Source organism: Palaemon carinicauda, chromosome 3 (assembly GCF_036898095.1).
Source record: "Palaemon carinicauda isolate YSFRI2023 chromosome 3, ASM3689809v2, whole genome shotgun sequence".
NCBI classification, from domain to species: domain Eukaryota; kingdom Metazoa; phylum Arthropoda; class Malacostraca; order Decapoda; family Palaemonidae; genus Palaemon; species Palaemon carinicauda.
In genome coordinates, this window is record NC_090727.1 from 126,657,420 (window position 1) to 126,676,684 (window position 19,265).

The 19,265-nt window shown below is 42.5% G+C and overlaps 1 protein-coding gene across 4 annotated transcripts in view; it reads left to right on the plus strand.

The window, feature by feature from the left end:
- Nucleotides 1-18,280, plus strand: part of LOC137638480 (zinc finger protein PLAG1-like) — a 173,047-nt gene extending 154,767 nt beyond the window's left edge. For 3 of the 4 annotated variants that reach the window (XM_068370568.1, XM_068370567.1, XM_068370569.1), the window contains 2 exons: nucleotides 13,526-13,604; nucleotides 15,473-18,276. In XM_068370568.1, coding sequence (XP_068226669.1) covers nucleotides 13,526-13,604; nucleotides 15,473-17,268 — 1,875 coding nt within the window. In that variant the 3' untranslated portion in view covers nucleotides 17,269-18,276. Of the gene's footprint in view, nucleotides 1-13,525; nucleotides 13,605-15,472 lie in introns of all 4 variants that reach the window. The other variant, XM_068370570.1, reaches the window with a different exon arrangement.
- The last annotated feature ends 985 nt before the right edge of the window (nucleotides 18,281-19,265 follow it).

Sequence of the window (19,265 nt, forward strand, 5' to 3'; positions counted from 1 at the left end):
GCATGATTTATCAGTGATCCTAGACTAAGTTATGAAGATAGTGGCATTATTATTTTACAATACTTTTGACTAGTGATGCAAATGTTTTCGCCTTCAGGGACCATATAGGGGATAGGCTAGTCAGTGATTCTTTCTAGCCTAACCTAACCTTAGGACCCCTATATGCTTCCTTCATCCCCTGCCTTGGCACTCCCTCTATTTAGCCTTGATCCCTTTTCTGAGTAAAGGGATTTATGGTCTAATAGAGTATTTTATCGCCTCTCAGTCCTCCCTAAAGGAATGAACCCCCTTTAGGATTGCGTCTGAGAGTGAGGTTAGGCTAGCCTACCTCTATGGCTAGGATAGTCTACGACTTTCCTGCGATAGCGATACGTCTTCTTCCTTGCCTGGTTCAGGACTTTTAGCCCTGATCTAGGCCGGGTTAGGAAGGTTTCTCTGTTCCATGCTGAAACTGTACTCTTGCACCGTTTTAGCCGATCAGCCTATTCTTAGGTTAGGGAGTGTCCTCCCTTCCCTTTGTGGCCGCTCTGGTACAGAAACCCTTCCTGGGAAGACCCCTCTCTTCTCCCTCCCCACCTATCTCTTGTATAGCCTAGCCTATGCTTAGGTTAGTTTATACTCATCTGTCCCCTGTCCTACAAATCCTCCTTAGGGTGGAAGAGTAGGGCTACCCGAGCTTCCCTGTGCTGTCCGCTCTGGTACATATACCTTCATAGTGTCCTATAAGGTTAGTTACTAGTGTAGCTCTGCATAGGGGAGTCTCCCCCCCCCCCCTCTTGGGTGTTCCCTAGTCCTCCCTTGGGCTACCTGCTCCCGGTCCCTAGTGACCCCTGCTTATGGATGCTAGAGCCTGTCTCTATCATGGGTACACCCCCTCAGGGAGGGGGAGGGATGTCTGGAACCCTGACGGTACTTCCTACATCCCTTCCTCCCTCCCCCTGTCTCTCTATCTATCCGGGTGCCGGTCTCTTGCCGCCTCTACTGCCGGCAATACCTGCCTCCCTCTTGGTGACTTCCCTACCCTTGCCCCCAGCCCCCCGTGTTCCGAGGGACTGCCGGCTGCCGCCGGCTACTACCGGCGGCTCTCCTACTCCTATCTATTCGTCCGCTTGCCGGTCGATCTCCGGAGTGCCGGCATATACTGCCGGCAACCCGATACTACCTGTACCATCCTTACCCCAGTCACCAATCCGGCATCCTCCGGCTGCCGGAGCCGCCGCTCCCTGCCGGCGTGCCGCCGTTGTGCCGGCGGCCGCCATCCTGGTATCTAACTGACTTTGAAAATTGTCTGTTCTAATGCCAGAATCTATGCTGGAGCGAGCTCCGGCGTGCCGGCGGCTTGCCGGATGCCCCGGAGGCGTCAAGAATACTTGCACCCCCTCTCTGTAGCTATCATAAGACTAGATAGCCCTACCTTGCAAATAGATAAGCTGCTTTGCTTCTAAGATCAGTACCTAGTACTGCTCTATTAGTGATCATGCTGTCTCTTTGCATTCTTCTATTTCCAGCATGCTATGTGCATCTTAGCGCGGCTGGTTGCCAGAAGCAGTTACCCTTAATGAGGCCTTCTGGCTCTTATCTGGGAACCGAATGAATTCGATCCCAACCTTATCCTTGGCTTTCCATGGAGTTCCAATATAATGGGAATCCTAGGAAACTATATCCAATGATCTCGGTCATTTGGATTATCCCAGGACCAAGCCTATGGTAACCAGCCGGGCGAGATGCATGGAGCGTGTCTCCTTTACTGTTTCATCCTCTATGCATCACACCTTCCTTAAGTTAAAATTAATGATTAATATTAACTTAATTTAAGAGCCATTCCTATGGCTCCCCCATACTCATTTTCTCTTTCTTCCACAGGAGGAGCAGATGAAGTGCGATTTCGCCTACTGTGCTGTGAAACGCTCGCAGTTTTACGGACATACGGCGTGCAGGACTCACGCCCCTTGCTCAGACAAGAAAGGGGATTGGAAGTTCTGGAATCCACTGGAATGTACGGTCTGCCAGGCCTACCTAGTTGAGGCCTTCCATAACCCTCCCTCAGCGGAGGTTAGAGACATTGCTCGTGAGAAACTGCGCAAGTGGGTGCGTGGTTTTCAGAGAAATGCTACTGGACCGTACCTGGCCACCGAAGAACTGAGGTCCCTGTTGTTCCCTAAGGCCTCCCCTGACTCAGTGGTTCCAAAGGAAGCAATCCCCACTGTCCAAATTTCAGTGGAACCTGATGTGGTCATGGCTCAGTCCATGCACGAGTGTCGTTTGGATTCCGAGGATGATGAACGGATCTCTGACGTCTCGGAAGACACGGAGAAGACGCTTATGGCTCAAGGAGCCGAAGAGGACGAAGACAAGGTGGAATACACCGAGTCGGAGATTGGAGCTACTCCCTCGTCCATCCCTCCGCCTACTCCTACACCGACGGAATTGTCCCTTCCGTCTACCTCCTCGACCCCGGATCCTTCCTCTTCCACCCAAGAACTGATCCGACTGATTAGAGCTGTCATGGACGACAGACTGAAGGAGAACCAGGAGTCCATCAGGTCTATGATTGGATCCAGAGACACGAAGAAGATCTCGGTCAAGGATCTCCCAGCTTGCTCTCATGCCAACCCGTGGAGGTATGCAGAGCATATGGTTATTGCGACCGGCAGGATCTTTGTTAGTGACAAGATCGGCACGGTCCCGTTGGAAGATGTGGAGTTCTTCCCAAGCTTCGAGGCCTACCCGGACTGTTACGTCCGACTTCGTTCCGAACCTGCCTCGAAGGAGGAGACCGAACCTAAAGAAGAGATAGTGTTCGATCTCGCAAAGGCCCAGGCTATGCTAGCCTCCGCATTTAAGAGCAGGGGCTTTACCTGCTCTAAGCTTCCTGCCTTGAGCAAGAAGCATCCTACCTATGTCGCACCTGACACTGCGATTCTTCCATTTTTGGAAAAGGCCTTAGCTGCATGCCTTAAAGCGGCGGAAGAAGGGAAACCCTGCCCTGCACTGGAGGAGTGCAGACCCTTCTCCATCGTGACACCCCCTGACACTAGGCAATGGAAAGATGTCCAACATACTTTCGTCGTGGGTAGGCTCGATCCTGACGTCGCCGGACGTCAGTTTAATGAAGACCTCCCTAAGCTCAACGATCACCTCCTTCGCCGGGAACAAGACACGAAGGAGAGGCTTGCAGCTTCGCTTTCTCATCAAGTCCAACTTGAAGTAATGGCCTGTGACACAGCAGTACCTGATCACTACATGGTACTGGCCAAATCCCACTTACTCACGGTAATGAAGGACTTGTACCATTTCATAAAGGCTCGTAGAGCCTGTCGTGAATTCGTGTTTGTCGGTGCCACCGTGAAACACGAACCCCGGAGGCTGATTTCCTCCAACATCTGGGGAAAGCACCTGTTTCCTTCCGACCTTGTCAAGGAAATAACTGACAGAGCCGCCACGGAGAATAGGAACCTTCTCCACAAGTGGGGCATGTCCAGAAAAAGGAAAACCTCTCAGGACGATGGACCTCAGCCTAAGAGGAAACCTCAGAAGCCGAAACCCCAGCAACGTCAACAACGACGTCAGTTTCCGGGACCCGCTACCTCCCAAGTGGTTGCCCAACCACAACAGACCTTTCAATTGGTCCCCCAACCGGTGTTGTCACAGTCACCGGTCTTCACCCCTGCCTTTGAGCAGCCATCCACTACCTTTCATGCCAGAGGTAGAGGCTCGTCCAGGGGTGCAAGCAGAGACGCCTCTCGTCGTCCCTCCAGAGGTAGAGGAGGAAAGGGAGCTAGCGGCCGAGGCAACAAGTCCTCGGGACACCAGAAGCAATGAAGTGCTTCCGGTGGGAGGAAGACTCCGCCAATTCCAGGATCGTTGGACCTTCGATCCTTGGGCACACAGCATCATCAAGAACGGTCTAGGCTGGAGTTGGGTGCAACCACCCCCAATCTTCCAGCGGTTCTTTCAACCATCAACCCCCATTCTGGAAGAATATGTTCTAGACCTCTTGAACAAGAAGGTGATAAGGAAGGTAAAGTCCACCAGGTTCCAAGGGAGACTGTTTTGCGTTCCCAAGAAGGACTCAGACAAGCTCAGAGTCATTCTGGACTTATCCCCCCTCAACAAGTTCATAGAGAACAACAAATTCAAGATGCTGACGCTTCAACAAATAAGGACCCTTCTGCCTCAAGGTTCCTACACGGTCTCTATAGACCTGGCGGATGCCTATTGGCACATTCCAATGAACCATCACGCTTCCTCCTACCTAGGATTTCGACTCCAAAGGAAAAGCTACGCCTTCCGGGCCATGCCATTCGGCCTCAATGTGGCCCCTCGGATCTTCACAAAGCTGGCGGATGCCATAGTACAACAGCTCCGCCTAAGAAACGTCCAGGTGATGGCCTACCTCGACGACTGGCTAGTCTGGGCTCCCTCGCCCGAAGAGTGTACAAAGTCTTGCGACGAAGTTACCCAGTACCTAGAACACCTGGGATTCAAGATCAACGAGAAGAAATCTCGCCTCTCTCCGGCTCAGAAGTTTCAGTGGTTGGGAATCCACTGGAATCTTCAGTCACACCGCCTTTCCATCCCCCAGAAGAAAAGGAAGGAAATAGCAGGGTCTGTCAAGCGACTACTGAAATCCAAACGCATTTCAAGACGACAGCAGGAACGAGTTCTAGGCTCTCTACAATTCGCCTCAGTGACAAACCCAGTGCTTCGTGCACAGCTAAAGGATGCCGCGGGAGTCTGGAGACGATCGGCATCCATCGCTCGAAGAGACCTCAAGAGACGGCTTCCAAACAGACTTCGACGCCTCCTAAAGCCGTGGTCGGAAGCAATGGCCCTGAAAAGGTCCATTCCTCTCCAACACCCTCCTCCATCACTCAACATCCACACGGATGCCTCACTGGAGGGCTGGGGAGGTCACTCCCACCTGAATCAAGCTCAAGGGACCTGGTCTCCACTATTCAAGACGTTCCACATAAACATCTTGGAGGCCATGGCGGTCCTTCTTACTCTGAAGAAGCTATCCCCGCCGCCCTCGATCCACATCCGTCTAACCCTAGACAACTCGGTGGTAGTTCGTTGTCTCAATCGCCAGGGCTCAAGATCGCCCCAGATAAATCAGGTGCTTCTCCCAATCTTCCGTCTGGCGGAGAAGAAGAAGTGGCACCTGTCTGCAGTTCACCTACAAGGATTCCGCAACGTGACAGCGGATGCTCTATCTCGGACAAACCCGATAGAGTCGGAATGGTCTCTAGACGCAAGATCATTCTCCTTCATCTCCCATCAAGTCCCAGAACTTCAGATAGATCTCTTTGCAACGAGCGACAACAATCAACTTCCTCTGTACGTAGCCCCGTACGAGGACCCCAAAGCAGAAGCGGTGGACGCCATGTCACTGGACTGGAACAGATGGTCGAAGATATACCTGTTCCCTCCCACCAACCTTCTGTTGAAAGTCCTCTCCAAACTGAGAACCTTCAAAGGGACAGCGGCCCTAGTGGCTCCCAAGTGGCCCCGGAGCAACTGGTACCCCCTGGTCCTGGAGCTGCAGCCCAAGCTGATCCCTCTCCCGGGCCCAGTTCTCTCTCAACAAGTACAGAAGTCGACTGTCTTCGCTTCATCATCGAAAATCAAGGACCTTCATCTCATGATTTTCTCTCCCTTGCCGCAAAGAAGAGGTTTGGGATCTCGAAGAAAAGTCTAGACTTCCTAGAGGAATACAAGACCGAATCCACGAGACGGCAATACGAATCATCCTGGAGGAAATGGGTCTCCTTTGTTAAAGCAAAAAATCCTAAAGAAATCACCATTGATTTCTGTATGTCCTTCTTCATTCACCTTCATGGACAAGGATTAGCAGCCAATACGATTTCAACTTGCAAATCGGCTTTGACTAGACCAATTCTATATGCTTTCCAAATTGATCTGTCCAACGACATCTTTAACAAACTGCCGAAAGCATGTGCTCGCCTACGCCCAGCACCCCCTCCGAAACCGATCTCCTGGTCACTAGACAAGGTGCTCCATTTCGCCTCCAACTTGGACAATGATTCATGCCCCCTCAAGGATCTGACTCAGAAAGTTATATTTTTATTTGCTCTCGCCTCGGGAGCTCGAGTCAGCGAAATAGTGGCATTATCAAGAGAAGAGGGACACATCCTGTTTGCTGATTCAGGAGAAGTGACCCTCTCCCCCGATCCGACGTTTCTCGCCAAAAATGAATTACCCACCAAAAGATGGGGCCCTTGGAGAATATGCCCCCTGAAGGAGGATGTCTCTCTATGTCCAGTAGAGAGTCTCAAGGTCTATCTTCGCAGAACTTCAAACTTTGGTGGAGGCCAACTCTTCAAAGGAGAAACATCGGGCAGCGACCTGTCACTGAAACAATTAAGAGCGAAAATCACCTACTTCATTCGCAGAGCGGATCCGAACAGTACACCCGCTGGTCATGATCCTAGAAAAGTGGCATCTTCTCTGAACTTCTTTCAGAGCATGGACTTCGAGAGCCTTAAGAACTTTACGGGCTGGAAGTCCTCGCGAGTTTTCTTTAAACATTATGCGAAACAAGTGCACGAAATCAAACATTTTGTGGTAGCCGCAGGTAGTGTTATGAAACCTGCACCTAACTCTGCGTAGAACAGTGAGTTACTTGGGACTCTAACTCTTCGGGTGCCTATGTTGACCCTCGAGTGATTCATAGTGATGTCTAAAAACACTTAGTGCTTTTATAACTGTTCTTATCCCAGGTGAAATGTCATAGTGTCACACAAGTGCCGCATGCCTTGAGCATGATGTGTTATTTAAAGACTTGCGTTCCTCGAGAACGAGTACCTACTAATCCTGAAATTCCCTTTCAGATTCAAGAGCAAGCCTTTATTTCTATGTACATTATTATTACTGTAAATGAACTTTACTTTTTGCTGTAAATTATTTAATTTCTGCATTGTGAAATAAAATTTCTATTTTATTACTTGTGCGTCTCTTTCAGCTCCTACTTACTATGAAATACATACTGTCATAGTTTTATTTATTCCTCCTTTCTTATGGTCATGAAGAATTTAAGATGTCTATTCCTAAATTATATTCACCTTGTCTCAGTAAGGTTCCTTCACGAATACTTACTTCTGATAATCAGGAGATGAACCCTACACACAGTGCCCAACCACCACTGGCCTACTTCAGAATGTTCCTATACAAATATCAAACATTCTGCTTCATCTCTAAGCTCTTAAAAGCTCTTCTGTCAAGATGAATAGCCCTTCAATACCACTTTGACGTCGGCATAGCCCATGGGAACTTCCTACCAATGGGGGGCAGGATACTTCGTTCCTATGGTTCTTACCTAAGATTACTTTGCTATTTTGTCAATGCCTAGGCACTTAACTCTGGGGGAAAATCTACCACGATACATTGATTCTCTGGTACTCTTCCATCAGGACGCCATGGCTTGAGCCCAAAAAACGGATTTTGAGCGAAGCGAAAAATCTATTTTTGGGTGAGATAGCCATGGCGTCCTGATGGACCCTCCCTACTACTTCGTTCAGTTTGTTCCCACCCTACACAATTGTATCATGGTGATGGGCAGCAACTGGCGCCAGGATAAAGACGCACGTGACGTCATTAGAGCAATGGCGTCCGTTTGTTTACGTCTCGAGTATCAGTAGTAGCCACGAGTGAGATTAGCTGTGGAACGGCTCCCAGCTATTCTCAGCCCTTACACACCGAAGCGTTAACTCTGTTCGGGGTGGAGATAGCTATGTGGCACGACCAGACATGCGTGTCCCCTGTTGTATTACGATGTCTTAAAGGGAAACCTTTGAGATACTCGCTCCAGAAGTTAGAATTCTGTGATAACCTGTGGTTAAATTCTCTGGGAATATCTTAGTAGTCTTATACCCAAGGAAGCTACCAAACAGGAACCTTCCATCAGGACGCCATGGCTATCTCACCCAAAAATAGATTTTTCGCTTCGCTCAAAATCCGTTTTTTTTTTTTTTCTTTTTTTTATCACGAATTTTTTGTATACAGAAACTTTCATATCGAGAGGTATTATTGTATACAAATATTTGTGGAGTGGAGATTTACTCTCCCTTCCCCCGGATTTGTTAGAAAGATGGGAGATGCTAACATGTTGCTCTTTTCCCCAGTGACTGAATCCTTATTTCCATATTAGGTTGATTTAGAGATTGGGAGGTAGGAAAGGATTACTCGAAATAACCTCGTTTTCTTTTCCTACATATTGGATTTTTAAGCCACAGGTTTGACTACAGTACTATGTAATTAAGGAAAATAGTTTTACTTGGTTATGGGCCCTTTCCATAACCTTTGACTCATCAAAGGGCTGACTATCTATATGATAGCAAGAGGATGGGGTTATCCTTTAGGGTCCTTTAGTTTTTCAATCAAGATAGCCTTACATATTTCAGCCTTGCCCAAGTTTCTCTTTTCATCCTATTTTAAGAGGGTTGAGGCTCTCATTAAACATGCTTTTACATTTTTCTACTCAATAGTTTTGCAAGCCATGAATTTTGGCCACTTTGTAATTAAGAAAAAGAATATAACCTAGTAATGGCCTCTTTCCCCTATCCTTCAATTCAGGGGATGGGGTTAGTCTTACCAGAGCTTGAGGCCCTGGGGCCACTGGGAGATAGGCTCCTCTCCTTGGGGATACTATTAAAGTAATGTTGAATGTAGTAATCTGGCTAACCCTAAGTGGCACAAAATGGTGTTGCTAGCTTAGTGACTGTTGGGGATAATGGAGCAGGACTAGGAACCCTGTATACTGCGTTTCCTACTTGCAGTGTATTCATTCTGCCCAGGATAATGTTTGTGGAATATTTGCTGAGATCACAGTTTCTGCTGAGTATTTACATGGTAAGGAACTCTTGGATCTCATCTGCTCAACAAGATTGGATTCAGCAGTAAGAGGTTTTAGTAGAGGGTTCATAGTGGACACAACCCCCTTCCAAGTAATACCTATTGGGTCAGAGTATGATTTAAACCCTGAAGAGGAAGTAGCATTTCTCTGTGGGTCCTCAGAAGAGACTTCAGTCTGTACCGGGAGGCAAGCTTTTGGTTTCTCTCCTGGTGTTTAAATTTCCTAAAACTTGTTGGCAGATTAAAACTATCCCTTAGTACTATACCCCCTGCCCCAGCCTACCCCCTAAAGAAGCTATGTTGATGACGTACAAGCTGGCAGAGGCAGTCTCAGAGGCTGGCGCTTTTCTTCTATACCAGTTTGCTTGATGTTTTAGTGTTTGAGAAGAAAGTGCTGGGCCAGATAACACCCTTCTTGGACAAATGATCAAGATGGCATTAAAATTGATGGGGGATATGTTGAAAAGAGGCTCCATCCTTCCCAAAGAATGTAGTTCTCTTTTTGTATCCAAAAGTTTAAGGGGTTCACAGAATATAAAGGTTTTCGCATTCTTTCTCCCCAAGAATGGGATGCATAAGCATGTACAAATCAATTGTGTGATGGTTTTTCTTCTGTTCCATACCTTTTTATGACCTATAGTAGGAGCCGGAAAGTCCCAGAGACAGCCAGCAAATAGAGACCTGCACCAAATACACCCCAAGCCTCTCAAGTCTGTAACTAGTTGCCTTGAGAATAACAGATATAGCAAAATTTCCCTACTCCCATACCCCCATATTCCTGGTATTTAGGTTTTTTTTTTTCAGAATATAGTAACAGGAAATTGGGTGGTCACCCTTGCAGAGGCAAAGGACCTCATTCATGATGTCCTCAGGTTAGGGAATTGTCTTTCATGATGTCCTCAGGTCAGGGGGTTGTCTTCCATTATTTTCAAGAATGGACTTTTTCTTGGTGGAGGCAGTATATCCTCAAATGGTTTTGTTTGGTAGTAGATCTGTAACCACTTCCAAGGCAGCATTTAAATCAGACCAAAACGTTGGTACTCAACTCCTTTATACTAGAAATGCTATACTGAATAAAGGAATCATTGAAAAATGCAGGTTACTGAAATTCCAAGGCAGACTTTTCAGTATTCACTGTATTGAAGAAAGGCTCACACAAAAGTCTTTCTCATCTCAACTAAGATGACAACCATCAGGTGTAATTCTGCCAATTACTACACTGAAGGGCTTGTACCTGTACTATAGATCTAACAGACACTTATTGCCATGTTCTTATTGCTCTCCACTTGAGACCTAATTAAGGGTTTAGGCTCGGGAAAGGTTGATACAGGTTCAAAGTGATGCATTTTCACAAAACTAGCTGAAAGCTGCAGAGATCATCAAAATTGTTGCCACCTGCCCTTTCACGGCAACATATATTTTACATATCGTAAGGAGCGCCTCCCAACCTGTTGCCCATTGACCTGTCCAGCTCAACAATCAGATGCTTTCTCTACTGCTGAGCTATCCAACTTAGAGATGACTTTATGTCAGTATTCCAGGCTAGACCACTGGTCAGGATCATTGATCTTTTTCACTGTTTCTGAAAACCTGTTGGATCCGGCTAATTTAAAGTAATACAGAGACCTTGTTCGCTCTGGAGCCAAGGTCATGGAGTTCTGTTTTTGCCATTGTGTTTTTCTCTGGGGGCAACTGCATTCTCAAGCATAGGGGTGCAGTCATGAGTAAGTTCGTGCGTGAAATGGCTACTAGACGCACCAGCCTTATGTTTACTCAACACCTGACCTTGTTCCTGCTTGCAGAAGTTGCTGCATCAGCTGAGAAGTGGGAGAAAGATTGCCAAGCTACCTTCTTCAGGAAAGCAGCTTCATCATGTTTTCCTGCTCCTCCAGCTAAGTCTCATACTTGCCAACCGAAGCAGGCACCTCGGTGTCATCTGCTACCCAATAAAGACCATCCTCAGCAGGTTATGGGTAGTGTTTTGAACAATTGTTTCAGGAAATTTATTAATCATATAATTGCCTATGCCTCTTCTTCACGATTAAACCTTCTCATCGGGTTGTGATTCATCTACATATCTATGGGTCATGGGATGCAAGAATGCACTGTCCTTTGCTCCTTTATCAGGTCATGACACGGACATTCTGGGTTGTGGGCCAGCAAGATGCCCTTTTCTCTTCAGGGGGCTTCCTCCCATCTGAGGAACACTCTCCATTAATTAAATTACAGTACTTAGTTTGTATTCGTGTAGGAACAAACTACAAATTTTTAAAAAAATTTGTATTTTTTGCTAGCCATACAAACATGGGTCATTTAACTATTAATTCTCGCTGCACCCACCTCTCAAGTTATCAGCCACAAGCAACATCATACCAACCAATACAGTACAAGGAGGGTGATGCAGTTATATTAGGCTGATAGACCTTCGATAATTCTTCAATTGCCAACAACATATGTATTGATAATGAAAAGTCAAACTTAAAAGTACTAATACATCAATGCAGAAGAAACTGGGATTCTCCATACACCGCTGCAGGGACTGGTTTAATGAAAATGTGGAAGACATACATGACCTCATCAAAAAGAAAAACAGAGCTCATAATGCTTGTCTCTCAAACCCGAGCTCCTGTTCACTAAAGACGACATTTCAAAGCCTTAGAGCTAAAACTCAGAGAGTACCTTGTAACACAAAAAACAACTGGTGGCTTGCTCACCCAACAAAATGCAGCCTTTAAGATAGAAATGACCAACAAAGTTTCTACAATGAGCTTAAAATCCATTTATGGACCAATAGCACTCAATGTAACAACAATGCAGTCATCTGAAAGAATACTTCTTGAATATAAGCAAGAACATCAAAGCCCTGAAAAGTAACAAAAGCCCTGGACCGGATTGTTTGCCCTCGGAACTTCAAGAAGGGGGAAAGCTACTCTATCAGCACCTCCATAAGCTTATGTTATCCATCTGGACTAGAAAGTTTCAAATGTCCCAAAAGAATTCTGGGACACTGATGTAATTACAATCTACAAAAGGGAAGGAGATGGCTCAATATGTGGCAGTTATCAAGGCATATCTCTCCTTACTGTTGCTGGTAAAATTCTAGCAAGGATTATGCTCTTAAGACCAACAAGGCTGATATCAGAGACCATACTTCCCGAAAGGATTTTTGTCGGCCGACAACTACAAAAAAAATTTCATGAGCAAGACTGCTGTGATTATGTTGCTTTCATTGATTTGACCAAAGCTTTGGTTGATAATCGTGAAATTTTGTGGAATGCTCTCTCCAAATTTGGTGTTCCACCCAAATTCATCAACATCCTGAAGGATCGGCATGAAAATATCAAGGCTCAAGTGAAAATTAGCAGCAGCAGATCTGAGCCCTTCAATTTCAGTGTTGTTTCATCTTCCTCACAGTAGTCACCCTTATCAGCCGTCTAGTTCAGCATCGTGATGATAATGTAAAAATTCAATTTTGCTTGCATGGTAGTCATTTTAACCCAAGGTGCCTATGGACAGAAACAAAAACTACAATAGCACATCTTCTAGAGTGCCAATATGCTAATGACTGTGCTCTCATAGCCCACAGACCTGTGGGTCCTGAAACAGTCTCCTCCATCTATCAAGAAATGGGATTGAAGTAAATATTGCTAAAACAGAAGTGATTTCACAGAAAAATAATAATGAACAGCCTTTAACACTCCAAATTGATGGAGAAAATGTCAAACAAGTTGAAAGTTTCACTTACCTTGGTAGGTTGCTCTGCAACAAGCACAACATACATGAAGAAATATCCCAAATCAATCAAGCATCATCATCCTTTGGACACTTTCGATCCAGAGTATACGATAACAACTTAGAGATAGATACTAATGTCTCAGTTTATGCAGCTGTATGCCTCTCCACCCAACTGTATGGTGCAAAATCCTGGACTATATACTGTCGCCACATAAAACTTATGAAATCCTTCCATGTTAGATGCTTACAACAAATTCTTGGAATAACATGGAGAGATAAGATACCATATACAGTAATATTACAACATGCCAAGTCAATTATCATCGAGGCCTCACTAACTAAGAGACGGTTGAGATATGCTGGTCATTTCATACGTATTCCAGAACACTGACTCCCTTGTCAGGTCTCATATGGACAGTTCCCTAATGCACGTTGAAACTCGGGTGGTCAAATGAAGTATATAAGATGACATTAAGGCAACATTTAAGCAAGACAGCATTGCAGGGAACAAAGACAAAATCATCCTATGGAAGTCCTCTCCCTGAACCCCAACTGGACCTCCCAGATGTGTGGTAGAGTCAGTGGTTCTAGGATTAGTCTGCAAAGTCACTCACAATGGCATCAACTCTAATTTAATCATAATCACCATGGTTATCATTTAAGGAAGCAGAAGTCGTCATTTATTCTTCAACTGACTGTAACTGTCTTTGCCCAGAAGTAACTCAATTAGATGACTTTGGTTTGTATAGCTAGGAAAAATACAAATTGTTTTTAAGATATTGTAGTTTTTTTTAGTGGGACCACAAGATTGGGCAAATGAAGCTAATGGGTTTGAATTGAATAATAAAATTTTCTAAAAAAATTTGTTTCAGTTATTGTTTTGTGGTGTTATTTATATTACTGCATATACTTTTAGGAAATACCACCACAATGTGAACTTAAAGTATGGTTTTCAAAGGACTATGCTGAGAGGATGGGAACAAGAATCCTAGCTGGTGAGTACATTTGGTTTCTAATATATGTTACAGTTATGTCATTATTGCACAGGCCATTGAAGTACATGTTGAGTAAAGCAAATATAAGAAATGTTACTTTGTGTTTATCTTCAAATCATTGATGGTAGGCCAAGCTCTATTAGGCTTATTGTTTATGAGAATAATTGACTTTTGATAAAATTTGTTATTACTATAATTTCATGTTCATATTGTTTTGTCCCCAAAGCTGACTGGGACATTACCCAAAAAAACTAAAAATTTCCAGTTTTCTAGGCTCTTACCCACCAACTTCACATCTTACGGTTAAAATCAACTTAACTCAGTCTCTTATGTTGAAACCAATCTTCTATCCTCTTGACCTCATTCATCAGCAGGGAGGAGGTTGGGCATGTACAGTATATGCATATTAGGTGAATATAGAAATGAAAAAAAAAAAATATTGTTAAAATTCAATATATATCTGTAACCCTGCCTAGATGTTCATACTCTTGACACACACTGAAGGAAAGGGTCGGGAAATTTAAAATTCAAAATAGAATACTGAATTTATTCATCCGACTAATACCCGTGCCTTCAAGACTAGTTGAATTCATCTAATAATAAGACTAAAAGAAAAACGACTTTTATTAAAACATCCTAAGCTACTGATAAGTCCAGTAAGTTGATCTCATGGCTAAAACTGTTTCTTATAACATTGTCATTGGCTAAATCTATTAGTGGACTACAAGCTCTTTTTTTTGTAAGGTACTTTAGAGAACAAGTAAGATATAATATTTGCCATCTTATTTAGATCACCTTTAGAAAATTTAGTTATGACTGCATCAGATAATCAATTTCTTTGTCTGATTAAGGCAGTTAAATATTATTTGGCCAAAGCTGCAGACATTAAGGGTAATGTTCATAATTTATTTTGTGTGTTTAGGTTGTCAAATCATCCTTTGTCTAAATTCGATATATTTTCTGGTTAGTAGGTAGGTCACAATATCTCGCAAGGAGTTGCACCAAAGTCAGAGAAGACTTGTAAGTTAAAAGTGCATGACTTTGAGGTGTAGCTACATTGCTGAACTTCTAGGTATTTCTTTGAAAAAATTTAGTTGTAGCTCAGGATTACCAAATTGATATTTGCTAAACATTATTTTGAAGAATCCATTTTCAAGATTACCTTTTCTCTTCTTAAGATTATTCGGCTTTAGGTGCTGTAGTAGCGGGAAGGGAGTGGCTTCATAAAGTTTGATTTTGTTTAATGTCATTAATAGACGGATCTAATGAGTCTCGTAGATATTTAGAAAAAAAGAGGTATTTAGAATAACCTTGGTTATAAAGGTTTTGTACCAAAGCACACAACTAAGAGATTAATCTTGTTTATAAAGGACCTAACTCCATCAGAATGTGTTAGTCAGCAATATAAACATCAGGACATGTTCATATAAATAAAGTAAATTTTGTTAATAAAATTTTATATTTTTAAACACTTAATGTTCATGTACTAATGATGTCAAGAGGATATGACACTAGTTTCAACTTCAAGACTGAATTATTGTTGGCAAGAGGTGGGCGCTCTTGAATGAAAGAAAATGGGAAAATTTTAGTTTTTGGGTGATATCTTAATTGAATCAGCTTTTGAGAGACAAACCAATATGAAGATCAGGTGAGTATAGAAATGAAAAATTTATATTATTGAAATTTCTTTTCTATTACAAGTCGGAGTTGGCATTTTATTGTAACATGAGACAACATGAAGTTGGTCATCTTTCATGGTAGCTAAAGGTTTTTTGATAAAGTTTGCTTTTTGATAAAAACATTACCATACATATTTAGTTATCATGCCTTGCTTTCCTTTGAGATTAATAAGATATTTGCATTTTCAGAGGAAGGTGTTTCATGGCAGTTCCGTACTCGTCAGAGATTTAGTTGTCGAGGATGTAAGGTTGTATTTAGTAGTGCTGCCAGCCTTTCAAATCACCGTTGCTCAAAAGCACATCAGAGTTCAAAAGGGGAAGCTCTTACGAGTGTTCGTGGGAGACAAGGTAAGAAAAGTATTAGTAGAGGTGGTGGAAGTCAACTTGGATTAGCACCATCAACTTCAGGTAAGAAAACACCTCCCAAAAGTGAAATTCAGCATCATATAGAAGAAAAGGAAAGGTCCTCTGTAAAGCAAGAACTTGGTTCACCTGCATCATCTACAGAATCAGAAGACCCTGAACCATTTCCTGTAACCACTCCAGAACGACGAAGTCCTCGATCTAGTCCCCGTGGCCGAGGAAGTGTATATTCATGTTCAGTTTGTCAGAAAGTATTTCTTAGCCCAGGAAAGTTAAAGCAGCATTCATACTCACATACTGGAGAGAGACCATTTTCATGCACCTTTTGCCATAAAGCATTTTCCTCAAGATTTAAACTAGTGCGACATCAGCTTATTCATACAACAGAGCGTCAGCATCAGTGTCCTCTCTGTAATCGTAGTTTTCATAGAAAAGATCACTTGAAGAATCATATTCAGATTCATGATCCCAATAAACAATTTAAATGTGAGAGACCTGATTGTGGTAAAGAATATAATTCTTATATGTCCTATAGAAAACACTGTGCTGTTCATGCTGCTGAAGAAGGGGATTTGCAGTGTAAGATCTGCCAGAAAATGTTTGAAACAAAGTCAGACCTAATTTTCCATTTGAAGGTTCATGTTGGCTCAAGGACAGTTAAGAGTCCAAGTGAAAAGAAATTTCAATGTGATCACTGCGACAGACGTTTTTTCACTCGGAAAGATGTGAAACGACATCTTGTAGTTCACACAGGAAAAAGAGACTTCAGTTGTACAATATGTCCCCAAAAGTTTGGAAGAAAGGATCACTTAGTAAGACATATGAAGAAAAGCCATGGTATGTCAGATGTGAGTCGTTTAGAGGGATTAGATGTCAGTACTCCAGGTACATCATCAGCAACCCAAGCTATGTCTCCCTCTGCTAGTGTAGCATCGTCTCCACCTGCATCTGGGAGTCAGTCTATACCAATGGTGATTTTTCCAGAGCCAGTGGCAGGACCATCTGGACTCTCAGGAACATCCAGTCTTTTAAATCCTTCAGGTGATACTCAGTATGTATCAGCATCATTCCAGCCAGACTTTAGGATATTTGAAGAAAGTATCAAAGAGGAACCAGAACTTCAGCCAAGTATGGAAGAAATTGATCCAGGAGGTGCTGATTTAAGTAAAATTTTAGGTATGTATTTACCGTCTGGTTCCATGAATATTGCTGGTTCACCATTACTAGAGCCTGCAACTCATAGAACAGAAGAGGAGTCCCAGAGAGTTCTTTTGGAATCAACACTGTTACGTCTCCCTCAAGAAGAAAAGGGCCAGTCAATGCTTGAACCAGGAACTATTTTTACCAGAGAGCCAATGGTGACACATCCCATTCTCAGTGGCATCCAAAGTGAAGAGTTTGGGCAAGGAGAAATGATTCCTTCTACTATCTTAAAAGGAGATTCGCCCAGTGTTTCTGGCAGCTCAGTTCACCATTCCTCTGGGCCCATGGAACAGCTCTCAGCTGAAAGTGGTGAGATCCCTGCTGCCAGAACCACCACAACGCCAACCACTAGTGCCGCAGTTACCACAACTGCTTCGCTTCTTCCTACACTTCCAGGATTTGACCAAGCATTCCCTTAGGGGGACTGAGTGAAATCTGTGATACAAGCTGAACTAAAGTTGTCTTGTGCAGGGAAGAAATAGTGAACAGGGAAGTAGTTTTAACTTAAAACAGGCAGGGTTCTTTTTTATTTAAGATATGTAGCATGTAAACATTATAAACATAAAACTGGTATGTTTACTGAAAAGTAAGGCTTGGGAATTCATTTAATGATTATAAAATGTTTATCCCTTCAGTTTTTAGTGACAAATTCTTATTTTTCTTTTAATGTAGTGCCAGATTAGTTATTAAGAGTCTGCTGCAATATTAAATCATCACTCCATAGTCTGTGTATGTACCTGGTATATTCTGTGGAGAATGAGTCGTATTGTTAGACATTGGTATTGTCGGAAAATTATTGTAAGTTGAAAATTTCTGAAATTTTACAATTATAAAAACAAATTCAAACAGAAACTTCATAGAGCTTTATGCGCTTCTCACCAACCATGTATCAGATGGACCAAAGTACCTGGATGGCAAAATCCCCTGTATGCTATTGTATTGCAGTAGTCATTATTTGTGTAGTTCCTGTAGTTATAGCTTTTCCTCTATCTTTTGATTTCTTTTACATTTGTAGAGGATTTGTAGAGGTATTGTTAAGATTGGATTATATTCATTTTTAAGTTTCTTCTACCTCTGTTAGACTTAAGGAAGATGGAAGCGAACAGGAGTACAAAGTTGATGGATTGGGAAGTGAGGGAGCTTCATGGGTGTCTACACGGAATTTAGGTAGGCTTGTATTTTTATTTCTGCAATATTTAACTTTATTTATTGAAAAATTACCCTTATCAAAGGCACAAGAGAAAGATAAGCATTATTATCATTCTTTTCTTTTATAATTGAAATTCAAAATAATTAAAAATCCTACAAATACATATCTCTGAACTTTTATGTTTGTGTGGTGATGCAGTGTGAATGTTTATTTTAGTAGGTGATTTTTTTTTTTGTGTCTGCTTGAAGTTGATTTTCAAGTTTTTTTTTTTTTTTTATATATATATATATATATATATATATATATATATATATATATATATATATATATATATATATATATATATATATATATATATATATATTATGTATGTATGTATGTATGTATACAATTTGTATCTAGTATACTTGTGTAATATACTCTTCTGTCAGGACCCAAATTAACTATTTTTGACATCCTTCTCATCTTGGAAGTTTTTTTCACTTGTTTTTTAAGTTGACTTTCATGATTATTCATTACCCTTTATCCTTGAGTCAGTATAGGAGTACGCTCATGGAATCCCAGGTTGTCATATAGCATAAGCTGGGAATAAGTAGTAGATTGCATAATTTCACTCTCTCAGGGAGGACTTGCGTTTGACAAAGAAGCATTTGCACTACTGTAAACTTTCCACTGACTTTAGTCTTATATGAATTACTATGTTTTGTGTGTGGTTTCTTTGCTTCTACAGTTCAGTTTTTACTTTTAACTATTCTGTGAAAGAACATCACTAATTGACAGTTTGTGTGATATGAATATGTTGGATGACTCACAAAACAAGAAGAAAAAAATGCTGGATTACAAAAGAAAAGTTCAATCACTATCCTGAGAAATTGGTAACTTATACAAGATACTGAGGACTTGCGCATACCTAGGTAGTATCTCTTTAGATTCTTTACAAAGGTCAATTACCCTCTGGAACTGCAGGCAAACTGGCAATATTAGGTAAAGAACTCCAAATTGAATCAAGATCTGTAATCACAAGATTAGTTTTTCTTTTTAAAGTCAACCTCCTATAAATATAGAGATTGAAATATATGAAGTAATAGAATGTAATTGAAATGCCAAATATAGTGTTATTTGATGAAAGATGCACTTCAAAATTCAATACTGTTCGTAATGTAAACTGATATGATAGTTCATAGGTGGCTTGTGAGTGGTGTAGTTAAGGGACAGGTCATTGCACTTTCGCCAACTGACCTAGAAACCGAATATACATGTAAAGTC